Genomic DNA, 18,071 nt, shown 5'->3' with positions numbered 1-18,071 from the left:
GTCTGTGTTCCTGTTGACAATGGCTGACCTCCTTCTGGAACCAGCTGTTCTGTCCACTGTGCAGAAAACACGTGCGTGCATACAGTACAAAACACACACACACACACACACACTCACCGGAGGATTAATACTTACAGACGTGCACACATACTTTTTCACACGCACAGTCACGTACACTGCGTGCACACAGGAGCACAGTTTCCACACAGCACAGTCTGCACTTTGCACACAGAGAAGTGAGTGTGTGGGCAGGCCCTGGCAGGGCATTACTGAGCCTGGCTGGTGATTTCTCTCCATAGTGAAAGCTTGGGCAGTGAAAGGTTGGGTCCTGCCAACCTCTGTTCTCCTCTGACCACCCGGTGCCCACGTGTGGCACTCAGGGGCATGCCTGTCCCTTTCAATAACCTGCATTGAAACCTGAGTCCTCCAGTGAGTCGCCCTCTCTCTCTCTCTGCGAGTGTGTGTTCCCAGAAACATGGCAACCTCTACTTGTACCACTGAACAAGCACAGCCAGAGAACAAGCCTTTACCACAATGCGTTGCACCACAATAACTCATTTAGTTTCATTACTGTAATGTTCACACAGCCTGTAATGCAACAGTATGTCTTGTACACAAGCCTGTAAGCTGGACTATTACCACCAGCACACAGCCAGTTGGGGTTGAGCGAACGTCAGACTCAACCTTGTTAATATACTACATCATTAGCCGGATTCTCACAGAGTCCTGGAATACTTTCCTTACAGTTAGTCTAAATAAAAGTCCTAAGGGCATTAACTTGAGTCTGGCCAGGCTGCTGGTTTTGACTGTTCTGCGTTTATGGGCGGCAGGGGAGGAGGGCAGTGCCGAGCCAAATGTTTCTCCACGTCTGATTTCCTGTTTCTGATCAGAAAACTGTAAGCTGTCATCCACTGGAGAGGGAAGTCTTTACATTCAACACAGATGGACTGGCACCACAGGAGTTGCAATGTCTGGGCACAAAGTATGTCTGAGCCATATGCATTCAGGCATATAGATGCACACCCACGCATGTACATCCGAATGTGGAAAGGCAGTCACAAAAGCACACAGAAATGCACAATGCTCGGATCTACGCCGGGTTTATATGTAAATGATGCTCTCATCCAGGGTGACTAACAATGAGCGATGTCAGGAGAAACATTTTAAACCTCTGTACTCTGAACTTTGTAATGCCATGTCAGGGCTTAAATTTCCACTGTATTATTTCTATTTGCACACTTTTCAACAAACTTTTTTCTTAAACTTCCATGCTGCTTAACATAAAGTCGTCAAAACATCGGTTGGTTAATAAAAAATGGCTCATAGCAAGGGAAAAAAAATAGGACTTCAAAATAAAAGCCCTTAACACAGAGCTACTGGGGCACCTGGTGGCTCAGTGGATAGAGCGGTGCCCCATATACAGAGGCTGTATTCTCGCCGCAGTGGCCGCGGGTTCGATTCCGGCCTCGACCCTTTGCTGTCGTCCCCTCTCTCTCTTCCCCTTTTATGCTTAAACTGTCCTGTCCATTAAAGACAATAAAAGCCAAAAAAATAATCTAAAAAAAAAGACCTACATGTTAAGGCCCAGATACACCAAACTGACAACAAAAAACAAGTGGCGACTGTTGCAAAAAAGTCATAAAGTTGAACCTAAACACACCAAGGACTACAGCCAACGGACAACTAGCAGGCACATTCTGTGCCTGTGAGAGAGGAAATAACTCTCCATACCAACAGTCGGGGGTAGACTGTATTCTTCATTCAAAAAAGGAAACCGGAAGATCAACAGGATGGATTTAATAAGCTTGTTAGCCAGTTAGCACATCAATACCACAACCAGAAAGAAAAAAAACATTACAAACCATTCCTACTAAAGCGCTCAATGGATAAAAACCCCCCAAAAACTTTACCTCATGTAACAAGTTTTTTTTAATCTCATGACCTCTTGACTTTAGTCTTTTACTTTCCTCACTTTGATTTTCATGTCTTGCACTGAGCTCATCAGAGTGAGTTCATTCACTAACTGGTTCAGCCTCCTCTGACGCTGATTCCACAAAAATAACTTCTAAAACGATAGGAGGACATGGTTTTCAACATGAAGGCTTCAGAGCAGGTGGCAAGCAGCTAAGTGTGCTAACTTCGTGAACAGCATTAACCAATGGCAACAACGCTTACAGACCTAGTGGTGTGAACAAGGGGAACCAGACGGTGGGCGCTATGCTTTAACGGCTGCAATGAGCTAGCCAGTGTGACACGCAAATGCACTTTCATGCACAGACGGCTGAATCTTCTGCCGTCAACAGACCACAGAGAAGCTCAGATTACAAAACACACAGAGGAAGACTTGATTCTCTGCACAGAACGCCATATCTATATCTTCATATGGCAAGTACTTGTTTATATTAATGCTCACAATGTCACATACACAACCTTTAAACTCTTTCTATGAGCAGTGACATTTGACACTCCCTTCACATTGTTTTTTTTCTGTGTGGCTGATGATTAACTACGATGTGCTATGAAGCATTTATTTCAATAAACAGATGAATTGTTGTTGTGAGTGTTTACTACTGGGGTGAATGATAATGTGGAAAAAAAACAACTTTATCCAACACTAAGAATACTACAGCAGTGGACCAAAGTAAAACTCCCAGATACCAAATTTAACAGCTGCCCACAGCAGAGTGTTAGGATCAAGACCAAAACAATTCCTGTGACAAGATGGATCAGAAATAGAAGCTCAAGTCAAGACTTTTTTAGAGCTGTTGGGGTCAGTAAAGGAGAAAAAGTCAGCATAGAGACTCGACATTTCCCACACACACGTGCACAGATCATAATACTCACTCTTGTACAGCGCGGGCTATAGACAGCGCAGTGGAGCCGGTCTCATTAACACTATCCAAGGTCACGTTTGGCAAGTCGTCATCATCGCTGTCACTCTTGATCTGCCTTGGCGACAGGCCGTTGGGGTCTGCGTGTGCTGCGAGGACGGGACACAGACACGGGAGTCAGTGGGTACATTTGTTATTGAATGTGTGTGTGTGAATATGTCCAACTTAAAAGTATGTGTGCACGCGTGAGTGCCACTCTGCTGAGCACTCTGCTCCCCTACATGTGCAACTGACAGAGAATCATATTCATGATAATGACAAACTTCCCCATAAAAGGCCCGAGGACAACACAAAAGTCTAAATCCACCCGTTTGCTGTTGTATTCTTTTCACAGAACATCCTGATAATTAGCAGGCTAGCTTTGTCTCTTCTTTTGATTTGTTTCTCTTTGCACAGTAACCAAGAAAAGCCCGTGCAACTTTTGACTGGCCAGCATGCCATTAACCATGAGCCTCCGAGCCTCCGAGCCTCCGAGCCAGTGAGCGCAGGGGTCTCTGTCTCTTGAGCTGCATGACAAAGTAACATCTATTCCACAAGTTGTGACAACTTCTCCCCTGGACAACTGATTGGATATATTGCCAGAGCCTGCAGCCATTCTGTCCTCTCTGTCTCCATGAACACCGGCTGTGCACATCCTGGATAACTCAAGAGATGAATGTCAGAAAAAATAAAAACCTGTCGGAGAGGACTTGTCAAAGAAAAGTCGCTGGAAATCCACCGGATTAAACACTGATTGAGTTATACAGTAATTTAGAAAAAAGGCAAAGGACTACACAACTTGGGAACTGCACAGCTAAGATATTACAATGACTAATAACTAGTCTCGTTTCTGAAAATGTAAGCATTGCACACAGAATATAATAGAGATACATTTTCTACCGCAGCATCCTCAGTTGTACTGTACGCCTGGTGCTTTTATAAAAGCTATCAGGACGTCACCTCCTCTGCCCTCTCAGCCGAGACTGTGTCCATAATGGCCCATAATAAGGGTCTAGAGTTAGAAGTGGACATGGTGTTATTACTGAAGGGGGGGCGCGCAGAAATAATGCTGTAAGTCTGCTGGAGCTTTTGCTTTAAAGGTTTCTAACTGTTTTCGTAGACTAAGACATGCAGAGTGGTCACCAGCTCGCCTACCCTATGGAAAACCTGTAATTAGTTCGAAATGCATCGTGTGTTAGAAAGGGGTATTTTGAGCGAGGGACACAAAGGAGGAGTGGTGGAGAGGTGGGCAGAGCACCGGATTTCTTTCTTTCTCTCCTGTTGTTTCCAGTCAAGCCCTGTTTCCATGGCAACCTCCTGCCGGAGACAGGGAGACAGCAGTGAAAGGAAGGGTACCCGCCCTCTCTTAAAGAGGATGGCCAACCTGTGTGTGCGTGAGCGTGTGTGTGTGTGTGTGTGTGTGTGTGTGTGTGCATGGAAGTGTTTTTGTATCTGTGTTGAAAGCTTCAGAATGACTGAGACTTGCATCATTGCACATGATTGTTTGGTTTGTATCAAGTCAAACAAGGTAAATCTGGGCTCTTGACCCTCACATTAAAGTTCATATAAGGAGAGTGGACTCATTTTTCCAGCAACTGAACAATAGTGCCACCTAAAAGGAAAAATTCCAAATAAAATAGGACCATATGAAACAAAAAATATGATATATTGTAGCACTTAATATCTTCTACTTTGACTACTGGAATTTCTGTGTAAATATTCTCATTAATGGAACAGTGTGTGAGATTTAGAGGGATTTAGTGGTGAGGACTGCAGATTACAATCAGCTGAAACTTCTCCTGGTTAGAAGTCTTCATTGTTCAGGAGGTTTTTACCTGCAGTCAAGTTATCCGCAGATATCTCTTTCTCTCCAAAACAGATAGACCACAGGGTTTCCCACACATTAATTTTATTTGCGGTGGCCCACTAATCTAAAACTTTTGTTGCCACTTATTTATTTGTTATTTTTAGAGCTGGACTTTTCATGAGGAGTACATCGGAAACATCGGAGTGCAGAGCGTACTCTAGGCATAGACGGAGCAGCAGTGCAGCAGGACAGGTGCAGCAAAGTGAAACTTAACTGCTCATCATGCTGGGTCTCAGAGTCTACTTTCACTCACTTTGTGTTATTTTCTGCTCTTACCCATTGATCTGATCAGCTCTGACTGATGAACAGATCAATTATCCACCACGTGACTCTTAAAACAGCTGCAGAGGAATAAAAGAACTGACAAGTTCTGACAAACTGCGTTTACAGAATTTTGAGAGGGGACACACATAGAGTACTAACATTTCCCACCCTTACAGCTACAACAACACACTGATTGTAATTCTGTGGGAAACAGGTAAGCAGATTATTAAAACTGGTTTAAAAAATTTAATAAAGCAATTTCACACTGCAAATTAGTTTATGTCCAATGGTGTTCAGCTTGTCAAGACGGGCTGCTAGTCCACGACCAGCTAATGCATGCTTACCGTTTTTCTCTGTGACTTCAGATCTAAACGTTCAAGAGGTTTGAACTGAGAGCCAAATAATCTGTAGAGGTCTCTTTCTCTCCATAACAAACAAACATGGCGACTAAATCTGGTAAAAACACAGTTTCATGTTAAAATCTGTTTTTTTCCAGTGCTGTTTGGTTTGTTGTGGAGGGGTTTCTAACTAAGGTGGCCAACATGAAAACACAAATGGTGCCATTTAGAGCCAGTATGTGGTTTGTTAATTCTGGGATACTGTAGAAACACTTTGAAAATAAACAATTTATTGAACTTTAAAAAAAAAAAAAGAAAAAGAAGAGGTTTGCAAGTTGCCTTAAATTTTTCAGTTGATTGAATTTGAGAAGACAAGTTGAATCATTACAAAATTACCTCAACTTTTTTTGTTAAATTCAGTCAACTTAAAACATTAAAGCAGCCACTATTTTTATTTCAAAGTTAAAACGAATAGTTTATCTTTACAGTGTGGAGGTACAACATGGCAGACTGTTGATGGGGACCCGCTACCTTTGCAGATACAAAGGGCTCATCTAAGGTAATAAAAACAAAACTTTTTTTTTTCTGGTGCTTATAAACTTAAGAAAACATATTTATTATATTATTATTATTATATTTTCCATCTCTGCAGATATATCCCTCTAAATCCTACATACTGAACCTTTAAGTGCAATAAATAGCTAAATGTTCTGTTTGTCTGACTGCAATCTCATTAAAAGTGACTGAATCCACCACACCCAACGTTCAACACTCATTCACCCCATTTCCTTTGTGTTTTGTGCTTTCAGAGCCGGGCAGAGCTGATGTTGGACTGTGTACGCGCGTATGTGTGTGTGCATGTGTTTGTGTAAGTGCCACCCGTCTTCAATATCCATCCACACCCTCTTATGCAAGTCTTGTTTTTCCTGTCCTTCCTTCTTTCCTCTCCTCTCCTCTCTTCGTGAGCAGACATAAAACGCCCATCTCTAAGGGGAGCACCCCACCCAGCCGACCATCTTTCTGACTACATGCTCTAATTACACATGTTTGCTTGTGTGAGTGCGCGGGTGTGAGTTGAGTGTCTCTGTCCATCCTGCAGGGAGTCACAAGAAGCAACCTCTTTTACAACCAACAGCGGGCCTGTGTGCGGCTCAGAGTTGGACAGAAACACCTTCTGTAGGCTCACTCCCAGCGGTTGGCAGTAAAACCACACCCAGAGAGAAAACCAATAACACAGTCTATGCCAGGCCAGCGAGGTCTAATACTCAAACTGCCCCGGATGTTTGCGTCTCGATAGAAAGAAAGGCAACAGCTGGTGTGGCCCTGGTTACCTGCACCAGAGGCTATTTAAGACAGCCAAGCAAAATCTATGTCAGTTAAAGACGGGAGCGCCTTTCAACCTGTAAAACTCATCTTCAGTCTGAGGAGGGAACATCATCGCCTGAGGGGCCGGCGCTAGAAGAATGTACACACACAGTCGGCTCTCGCAGAGTTGTATCTGCAAGTTCTTTGACTAAAGACAGTAGGACATCTGGGAAGACAAATATACCAACATAAACAGGTTGTCATTGGGATATCTCAAGACACATCACAAAGTTATTGCAGCCACTTCCCCACTGCTTGCTGCCAGCGTGTACCTGTATTTATCATCTGCTGTTTTTGACTCAGAAAAATCAAATATGGAACGTTTTTATACATTTCTTGAAAATTCAGAATAATTTTTTTGGAGTGTTTTAACATTTTGGGTGTATTGAGATGGTTGACAACTAATAATCAAAAACATTTAATCATGTTGATAAAGGAATACGTCACAGTCTAGAGCTGTAGAGGAACTGTAATGCCAGTGATGATGCATTTTGCAGGGTTCCCACTAATTTTCAAGGATAAAATTTTAAAACTTTTCGGTGACTTTTCAAGGACCCATTTTAGATCTTTTTCTTGTCCCGCTGGACCAGCGTTTTGTAATTTATTTATATCAGGTTCAAACAGTTTTCCTAAGTAATTCCAGCTAGCTTGCAAACGTGAACAGAGAGACAGAAAGCGGGAAGAAAATAAGGAAACGTGCATGATGGTAAATAAAACATAATCACACATCGACGCATATTGGAGCTACATTACGTCCACAGCTATAGAAAATAAATTTGCTGTTATGTTACATTACATGGAAGATTAATCATGAAAGATTACTTTAACAATTCAATTACCCACTACAAAATTCTATGACTTTTGCAAAACTTTCAATGATTTTTTACTGATTCCATAACTTATCCCATGAGTTTTTCCATGACTGTGGGAACCCTGATTGTGACTCAGACTTTAACATATTAGTTTTACATAGCAACATGAGCTGTCTGACTTGTTTCCAACCATCATCCTGACTTTTTACTATCTAACTGATAAGAAATCAATGATCTCACAAACATTAAAGGAATACTTCTCCCCAAAATGTTTGTTTGTATCTAACATACTCAACCAGTGTTACCGTGAACTTGTGAAGAAAATTCTTGATAAACTGAACTAAACAGAGAGGACAAGTGTCGCTGAGTGACAGCAGAACTCCGTGCCAATGACCGAGCTGGAAGGTGGGATTTCAATTGAATGCACACTTGCTTGCCCAGGTGTGCTACCCATCCATATGCATTTTTTGCTGAAACATTACCATTCAAAACACTTCCGCATGGGCAAGCAAGTGCATATAAACTCCGCTCATGCATGTCATCGATCAGAGTTTAAAGGCCAGCATTTGCGAAGGCCTGCTAACCAACTGTGCAGTAGACTGTTAATGTGGAAGAGTTTTAAATAGTAAGGTTTGAGGAAGAAATTGGGAAATACTGAGTATACGAATGGATAAATGAGAGATGTTTTGATATAGTTTTGCCCCAATTTACTTCAATACATCAAGATAATTCTCTGCTTTTGGATTCTTCGTTGACTTTGGAGGCATGCAAGAAAAACAATATTTTCTTCAAGAGCTCAATATAACATGGGCCGAGTAAGTGATATACGAGTTATCATTTTGTGGGCGATGTATTCTGTTAATGTATGTTGACTTTTCAATCAGGCATACTGTTTAACTATCCAGTCCTAAAGTTTAAAGAAAGTCAAATTTAAGGCTTTTGAATACTTTTTTAAATGTTCCTCTGAACTGAAAGACACATTTTACAATAACTAAAATAAGATAATAAATAAAGAAAAACATGAACCAATACTTATACAGAGTTAGGAAAAAATGTGGTCCAAATGTTAACTTCAACATAGACCATGACTTAAAAACAAGTTAAAAGTTAGATAATCTACTTAAAATGCTGAACAAATTTTGAAACTTTCTTGAATTGAACACATGGAAAACCATGAGCATATTGTGTCATCATAAAAGTATTCATTTGGTTTGCCATGAAAAAGGATTGTGTTTTTTTCTTCTGATTGGATGCGCAGATGAGTCTGAGCTGTGTGAAGTTAAATTCCATAAATTATTTTAAAAAACCATTTTTTTGAGATTTTACGATGCAATGTCAGAAAAAAGGATTCATAATATGCTTCTTCCAAGCTTCCAGCATTTTCAAGTCTTTTGAGAAATTAATTTAAGACATTTAGATACCAAATAAGGCCTTATTTATGGATTAATGAATTGAATGTGCATTAAGACTTTTTAAAGATCTGCAGGAATTCTCTTTCATTTATCAAGAATTTTCTCAGGTTTTGGATTCTTCATTTACCGTGGAGGCATGCGAGAGAAGTAAAGTTTTCTTCAGAAAAGCAACATAACATGGGGTGAGTAAGTAATCGGTATACAAATTATCATTTTTGGGGTAAAGTATTCTTTTAAAGTAAATCTTTTTTGTAGGATAATTGATGTCCAATTGGGTGGAAAGGTAGAGAAACTTTCTATTAAAGACTCAAGTCAGACAGCTTATGTTGTAAATCTTAGAAAATATGAGGCAGTAGCACCACAAAGTCTAAGTCATAATGTATCATCCTTTTCTTTACAGCTTTATCAGTGTTTGAATAGATGCTGGAGCAATTTTGAGATTGTTTCAGGAAATGAGAAATCCCAAAATAACAACGTCAGCCATATGACTATTGAGTGAATTCACAGAGCGCGGTCTCACCTTTGCCCTGTTTTTTGACCTCGTCCAGCAGAGGTAGCATGATGGCGTTGTTGAGGCTGGAGGGTGATCGAACGGCAGTGGTGTACATGAGAGGCAGTGACTGTACCACAACAGGGATGCGGTGAACATGGCTGGCCAGCTTCCCCGCTCCCTGCAGGCTCAGAGGGCTGGATGGAGGCGGCGGCACAGAGTGCAGGATGTGCAAATACGGCTGACCTCTGACCCCCGTTCCGGGGGCAACCAGAGGGCCTGGCGTGAGCACCGATGAGGCTGAGGTGATAACCGATGGAGAGGAGGAGGAGGAGGATGACGACGATAAAGAAGACGGGGAGAAAGCAGATCTGAGAGGGGAAGATGATGAAGTGGTGGTAGGGGTGGTGGATGAAGAGGAAGGGCGGGGTTTGTTGATTGACAGGTCAACAGGCTCGGTCTGTGTGTGGAAGTGCAGGTCGTGAGCGAGCAGGTCTTCTGGAGGTTCGGGTTTAACTCTGCTGAGGAAGAAGGGGACGCCGTCCATCGCAGAATAAGGGCGCACTTTAGGTGACTGTGGAAGTAAAAGAAGCATCAATGTTAGATTTTTCCTGCAGTGATTCATTTTTGTTATTTTAATACCTTAAAATGCACTAAACTGCCACAAACAACAGAGGAGAGACATACCATGAATACATTTAGAGGAATGCTTCAACCCCCACATGATCATTTGGGTCAATTATAGTCAGACTGTTTTCATGCAATGTACGTACATATACCTACAGTAAAGCACCAGAATTCATATATAATCCCTGTAATCCTGATCCAATAATTTGTATATAACCCATGTATGTGGGAAGGCTGCAGATATGTGACCAATGGGCTGACGGGAGTAAAGGAGGAAGTACTATAAAGAGCAAAAGTTCATCTAAAGTGGGCAGATTGGGGTGGAGGATGGGTCAAACAAACACAGGATTTTATCCCAGGAGACCAGTGTTTGTGTTGCATGTGAAACCAAGTAAACTTGTTAGAAATTCATCGTAAAAGCAAAGTTTCTTGGCAGTACAACATTTCCGATTCTAATTCTAATTTAAGATACGTCATCACCATGTTTCTGTCCTTAAACCTGCCTGAACCTAACCAACGTAACTTTGAGTTATGTGCATAACATCCCAACTTCATTCGGTTGAGGCAAATTTGTTAGATGTACGAAAAGTTATATGAGGATACGTTGAGTCACCCTGTTGAATTTGGGAGGAAACTCTGTTTTTCTTGCATGATTCTCATGAAAAAAGAATCCAAAAATGGTGTCATTCGTGATGAATTTAAGTCATAAGTCATATGCTCAGCACTTTCCAAGCAAATCCATTTTTTGCTTAAGCTTCACTATTCAAAGCACTTCTGTATCAACAGTCTTACATAAGGACAAAAATTGCGCCTGTGCTACTTATGTAGAAGTGTTTACATATTACAGTATATGACTAAATAATTGAGGCTTGTTTTATACTGCACAAGCAGTATGAGTTTCTAACCCTATGTTTTGATATGGTTTTGCTATTGTTAAATTTGGCCTTCATTTAGCTAAAATAATCAAGATTTTACTCTGTTTTTTGTGTTAGTCATTCAATGTAGAGGCATGCAAATTAAACGTAACCCTGGGTAATTTATATACAAATCATTTTGTGGGTGAAATATTCCTTTAATGTGTTTAATTCTTATATTACCACTCCCTAAACAATGACTCTCTCTCTAAGCAGTCAGGCCTGAGAGTGATATGATAATGAATTTAGGTGGAGGATGATTGTTTTTATGCAAGTAGCTTCAGCAGCAGCAACACTGCATGATCGAGACGCATCATAAAGGGGTATGCAGTGACATTTATTGCGAGAGGAGCAATTAATTTCCTTGTTCATTCAAGCATTCAACTCCTACTTGGTTAGCATGATGTCATACACAGATGAAACGCAGGAGTAGATAGTGTCTCTCACACTCGCCTCCTTTCACCGTCTACTTTCTGTCTTTCTTTTCTCTCTTGGCGTGGGTTGCTCTCTCTCTCTCTCTCTCTTCCTCCTGTTTTCCATCACTCCCACAGAAAAGCAGCTTTCTTGGCTCTCCTTGTATCTCTCCTAAATCTCCTTTGTGACGGTGGAAAAACATCATATGGGCTCAATTTCCTGACCGTCTCTCTCTGTCTCTCAGCGATGGGCCTCCTAAGGCCAACGCTGGTGGCTCGGTGTATCCCTCAACACATCTTTCACTTAACACCAAGCAGACTGTAACACAACCGCTCCATCTGTCTGCGCAAGTTTCAGGAACCTGTTTACTTGGAAAAGATAATGAAGAACATACACAGTAGAAAAGCGACACTCACCCTGCTACTAGTTATGTTTTTTTCTCCGGACTCCCATACTTTGGATCCTCTTTGATTTCACATTTTTTGCTATGATGTGAATTGAACCATGTTGTATGTGATGTAGCAGATATAGACTCGCTTTGCTAGGTGTGGGAGGGGTGCTCGAGTGTGTGGTGAGCGGTGTTGATCCTCACAGTGGAGCCTTTCAGAGGCTGAGTCACAGTTAAGGCCATCAGGGAGCGAGCACATCCAGGATTTTTTACTAATCATACAGGAAAACCTCATTAAAGTAAAGGGAAAAACTTTAACTCGCTCTCCAATCGCAGCTGCGGCAGATATAAAAAAACGTTCTGTGCCGTGGATTTTCATCCTCACTATTGTTTTTGAGACTCACATTTCTTTCCCCTTATGTAATGCTGGCTGAGAGTGGATCTGTGGTGAATTACGAATTTTTCTGAGTGGTGTGTGCGTGTGTGTGTGTGTGAGTGTGTTCTTTTATGTAGTAGCCTGCTATTTTTACTCCAGACTTGTATACTCGTTTTCGGGCTACAGGAAATGTTACGACCCCATGAATCAAAAAGTGCCTCTCCCTGTGTGACTCCTCCTCAGTTGGAAAACAAACCCTATCCCCATGAAATATGCCCTGTGGTGACCTCTGGACCTCATCAGGGGTTCAGCTCAGGGTCAGTGATGTCAAGGTCAGGGTTCACAATGCATGACATGCTTCATAATACCACCACCCACCAAGCACCTCTAATTTGTTTTTACACAACTCTGTGCATACAATTGTGTTTTTAGGAGAAAAAAAATGTGCTAAATATTATGATTTAAGTTTTTTTGTTTGTTTCATTTTAAATATATATTGTGAGAATAGAATTTAGGTATCGCAACTGGAAAAAAAACTTACATACAGTAGATAGATCAGCGTGGTACCAGTTTGGAGAAGCAGGCAGGAGTATGGAAACGGAAGATAAGCAATGTGCTGCTGTGGACGGTGGAAGCAGAAAAACATATTCTATCCACCTACAAAAAGATCGATAACAGTTTAAGTGTATGCTTTATTTAGAATATTTCACTCATTTACCTTGCTGTGCATAGCCCTTTCCGACAGGCTTTCTTGCTCTTGTCAAAATTACCAGACCCAGCAAAAAATCCAAACGAACTCTTTTAAAGGCCACACAAACACACAGTAACAAACTAAATGACTGAAACAGCTGTTGACCTGCAGCTCCTGTGTTTAGTGATGTTAAACTACAGTTTTTCTCAATGGAGTCTGGCTTTGAAGAGAGTGATGTCACAGCTTCAATTCCCTATTGGAAATCGATAAATAACAATGTAAAGCCATAAAAATCTTGTTAATGTGGCAAACACCTAAACTGATAACAATATTTTTTTGGTGGGACTTTTTTTTAGTTTACTAAAATCTGTTTTGATATTGACCCCATCCCGCAGCAGTTAATTGCTTTGCTTATGTGTCAGTTCTCCAGCCTGCTTCTCCAAACTGGGGGATTCCCGAATGTCATCTAGTTGATGTAATAAACTGACTTAGATAAGCACCTCATACAACCCCACTTTAAAAAAAAAAATCAAACTATTGCTTTAACGCCAGTGTTTATCAAAAACTGGATGAGATAATTATTTATGTTCTGCTTTGAGGAGGAAAACAATCACCCCTCCTTTGTGGAAACTTCTAGTGTACAGTTCCGTTAGATAAACCTCTCAAGACATTGACCATTTATAGCAAATAGTTATACAGTTATATTTGGCAGAAAAAGACTGTGCTCTTTGAGGGAGCTCCCAAAAAATCCATAGAGGGTTTTGCTGGGAGCACTTACCTCCTGTTATGAAGATACATTAATTATACACAAGTAAAGTCAACAATACCAAAAGTTTCAACATGACAAGAGAAAGCTGAAGTGGGAAATGTAAGAATATGACTGGATCTGAATAGTCAGCTGGTAGCCACTCAGCTAATGAATGAGCCACTGATGGTTCAGCATGAATGAAGCAGCTGATGCAAGCTCTTGCATTATTGCTCCACCCGAAATTAACACAATTCTCCATTTCTGAATTGCAAATGTTGTCTTTTGAGTTGTTTTGTCCACTCATAATATGTCCCTGAGGTGATTAAGTTATGACTCTGATGGGTGGATACTCATATAAATACAATCATGTGATGCTGAGTTTGTAGAGGAAGAATTAGCTGTGCTCACTGTTACTCCCACAATATTCATTTGTTTAAAAAATGTATAGCTACAGATTTTAATCACTGTTCACCCTCGTCTGTAAAACTTAACTTTAGGGCCCTGTATTTAGCATTGAGTATACAAACATTTAATAAGTGGTTTATAACCACTACAAAATATATAAAATAACATGTTGCCGCAGAGTTAGTCTCTCGTAAAGATCCCTCCCTTGGGCTATCTAAGCTCTCTTCTGATTTTATCCCTGCTTGTTAATCTGCTATCTAACTATCTTTTTATAGTTGCCACTCCATATCTTTAAACATTTCATGAAAAATATGACTTAATTGATAATCTACATGTTTGCGGTGTCAAATGCCCTCTGTACTTCTCTTGCATCAACTCCTGCACACACTCCATGTAGCCTTTTTTGACAGACCCTCAGGCTATCATCCAGCTGCTTTTGCACGGGATCTCTCTGTGTTTGCATGTTCTGTATAGGATGTGAGTGTCGCGGACCGCCTGGAGCTATACTGCCTCGAGGCTTTGAAGTCATTAGATCCATTGGGGCTGATCTCTGCGTAGAAATCTTGTCTTTCTCAGTAAGTGCTCTAAGATTTTGTCTAGTTGGCTACAAAAGTTCTGCAGCATTGCCAATTCTCCCCGCTACTGCAAAAAAGGACATCGGAAAAAGAGGAAAATGAAGAAAATAAAATTGTACCAACCACAAGTGGAATCTGAATGCTGTTCAGTAATATTTCATGATTAATAAAACAGGTATGTTGTTCTGTTCCTGAACTCCAATTGGCTGAAAATATGTTTGAAGCTACTGTGGCAAATATACACAAAACTGTTCATGCAATTGAGTTCTGGATCAAGTCAATATTTACTTATTGCAGCTATATCAACATAAGCACATATGTTTTTTAATGAGTAACATGAAATTGCAGATTAAAAAACAGATAAGTGTGTGATAATCTTGAAAGTATATAGTTTGTCCACCAAAGAGCACTGACACATATAACTGTAAAATTGTTTTCTTAAAAGACCAATGGAGAAGTTCATAAATGTGTCTTTATGTCAAGTCTTTGTTTTTAAAAAGGCACCTGTAAATACAGTGTTATTAGATTTCTTACATTTTCAAATATCCATTGGAGTATCAGTTATAGTCTGCATTTGTTTAACAGTCAAAAACCACTGTAATATTTTGTGCGGTTCAAATAATAATGAATATCTATGATTTATTGAGTGTTGTTGTTAGTATCCTCCCCTAAAAAAGCCACAACCACATAGTTTGGTTTGGCATATGATTGTTGTAGCTAATGGCTACAAATGACAGATATTAGCTTAAAGGTAAACAATATCAAATTTTCCAACGCTGTCTTCCAACTTTGGTGTTTTAAAGGGTTAGTTGTCTGTCTGGGAAGTGCTGAGCACACAACTGGATAAATGAGACTTGGATTAAACGGCACTAGTTGTGTGAGAGTTTGTAAACAGACGTTTAAATACAGTTTTGCTGTTGTTAAATGTGGGCCCCCAAGACAACAATTCATCAAGAACTGTCTATTTTGGATTCTGCATTCAAAGACATGCGAGAAAAACAAAGAAAAATAAATCCTCACGAATTCAAAATAACACAGGGTAAGTAAGTGATATGCAAATGTTCAAGTACTCTGGTTTACTTAGTGAAATGTTTAACTGTGATTTTAAAGGGTGCACAGGAGGACTCCTACGCCAGCTAAAGTTACTGTTTAACAGCAATGTCGAGCCAGTTAACATGAACAGACTTTAGTTACAGGTTGTACCCAATAAAGCTATCACATTTTATTTTAATTTTTAGCTACCATCCATATGTGGGTAAAAAATTGGACATTCCTCTCATCGCAATTCACATCTCTCTACATGTCCCGTTGTCCTAATAGTAAACAAGGTTACTTTTGTTCTTTTTATTAACATAAATCTATGCATAATGATACACAATTACTCAAGCTAAGCATTTCAGATTTGACCTTATAGATGAAAAAATCGGCGCTGCGGCTACTGTAACTGCCTTGAAATGTTAACTTGTCAATATTATGGAAATAATTCTCCATTGTAGTGTATTTTAAGTAACATGGGCAGTGTTTGAAATTTGAATTTGAGCAAGTAATGTGATGGTTTAATTTGATTTTTGAAAAAGCGACAGCCCTAATACTGGACCTATTCTGCTGTTGCAAAGCACCACAGAGAACTGAACTGAAAATATTCCACTTTTCCTTTGTATGAAAAAAAGAATTTCTCTTTACTTAGAAGTGTTTTCATTGACAGTCAGTTACTGGCAACCTGTTAAAATTGGCCAATCCTGTGGCTCCTGTGTAAAAGAAAAGAAAAAAAAGGAAAACACTTGTGTGGAAAGGTCAAAACAACAGAGTTTGCAGTGTTACACAAAAGTGAAAACAGAAAGCTATTTGCATTTTAGAGTTTGCTTCTCAGACACATCTCAACTAGCACAAGTGGAAAACTTAAGCCGCCCCTGCTCTCATTTTGACAGATACAAACACATGTATGCGCTCATACCTACACACACACTGACACACATATAAAGATATGCTCGACCCGCCTGCCTGCCTCTGTCCTCATGCCATTGTCTTTATTAGGGGATACTGGTTAGCGGGGCAGATTTTCCAGCCCCTTGCGGGCGAATTGTCTAACAAGGCAGACCATTTCCAGCAAGCCCTTGGCCCCCCGCCACCCAAATGAAGACCATATTTCTGCAGCAGCCTAAACTGTCTGTCTGCCGTCTAAAGGGAAACACAGTCTGTTAGGGCAAGATTGGATCTTGGTGCACTTCAAAGCCGTGTGGGCTGCAGTGCTCACATCCTGTCTGTGACTGACATCACTACATGTATGAAGAATGACTTCAAACCCCAGGTAGCAGCTTGGGATCACGGCTCTCAAGCCGTTGAGCCACAGCTGAGAGCGGGACACCCAGAAAGTGACCACCTGCTGCCTCTCTGTCAACCTCTTAGATGTGAAGAGGCCGTTTCGATTTTTATCAATACAAAGCACCTACGCAGCCGAACAATTCTCTACTGAGGCAACCTGATGGGTTATCAGCAGCTGGTGCTTTTCTCATCCATCATGCTCATGCTCTCGGTTTCGTCTCAACAGAAACTATTTTGCTCTTCTCCTACAAAGTGCTCTTGGTGATATATTAGGGGGCCGGGTTATTATTGATGTGTTATGAATGGAAATCAATAATAACTGAACACTAATTCATCCTGATTACAAATATTAAGTGGCCCACACCCGCTGCACACACAGCTGTGGCAGCAAACACAAAGCCCTTGTAACCTAGCAACAGCTTCTCCATAACAAGACCACTTCATTTTGAGGTATGCTGGACCGGAGAGCACTGATACTGTATGTGGGCCACAGAAACCTTGCACGAGGTAACTCCATTATGCCTAACATGGTCAATAACTGCAGTGAATTTGAACTCAAACATGAGATTGAATTGTGCATTTTGAAGAAAATTACAGGGATACTTTGCCAATTTTCAACCAGGTTTGTGTCATAGCATTGTGGGTAGTAGGGCTTCCCCTTTGAGAGTAGGAGATTCATCAGTTGGAGACCCCTCAGTCGACTGATATTATTTTGAAATTCATAGCTCACGGCAACTTAATACGACACACTTTCTGACTTTTGTTGGATATCTAGTGCCAGCAAAAAATGTTGTTGCACACTGCCAATCTATCATTAGCGTCATTAGCTTGTTTATATTACATGAATGGTGTTGTCACACTGAGCCTCCCACTGAGCCCAGTTCAAACTTTAAAACTCTAAATGGAGAAAAAACACCAAACGGACTGTTGAATATTCATATTTAATGCCCGAATCTGATTCCAACAACATAACTCTGAGCTGGGTACAGTCCCTAGTGGGTAGCATGTTTATATAAACTCAGGAGAACTTCCCTCCATCTAACCCAGATATCTCTCCTCCCCCCAAGCGAAACTGCAGGATGACATAAACTGATGCAAAAATGTCATCCAGCAGAGTTAAGCTGGCTGTCCTGGGCTGCTGCTCAGACTACAGGCTGTATTTCCGCATTTTCGCATTTCTTGCCACCTACCAC

At 40.7% G+C, this 18,071-nt stretch overlaps 1 protein-coding gene across 6 annotated transcripts in view; it reads right to left on the bottom strand.

Moving 5' to 3' along the window:
• Positions 1–18,071, bottom strand: part of klf12b (Kruppel like factor 12b) — a 99,851-nt gene that overhangs the window by 15,450 nt on the left and 66,330 nt on the right. For all 6 annotated transcript variants that reach the window (XM_088083469.1, XM_042494261.2, XM_088083471.1 and 3 more), the window contains 2 exons: positions 9,449–9,992; positions 2,845–2,980 (listed from right to left, as the gene is read on the bottom strand). In XM_088083469.1, the coding sequence (XP_087939595.1) occupies positions 2,845–2,980; positions 9,449–9,992 (680 nt within the window). The remainder of the gene's footprint in view (positions 1–2,844; positions 2,981–9,448; positions 9,993–18,071) is intronic.

This window comes from Plectropomus leopardus, chromosome 10, assembly GCF_026936395.1.
Source record: "Plectropomus leopardus strain MGB_pleo_1.0 chromosome 10, ASM2693639v1, whole genome shotgun sequence".
Classification (NCBI taxonomy): domain Eukaryota; kingdom Metazoa; phylum Chordata; class Actinopteri; order Perciformes; family Serranidae; genus Plectropomus; species Plectropomus leopardus.
This window is presented reverse-complemented; position numbering and strand designations above follow the sequence as displayed.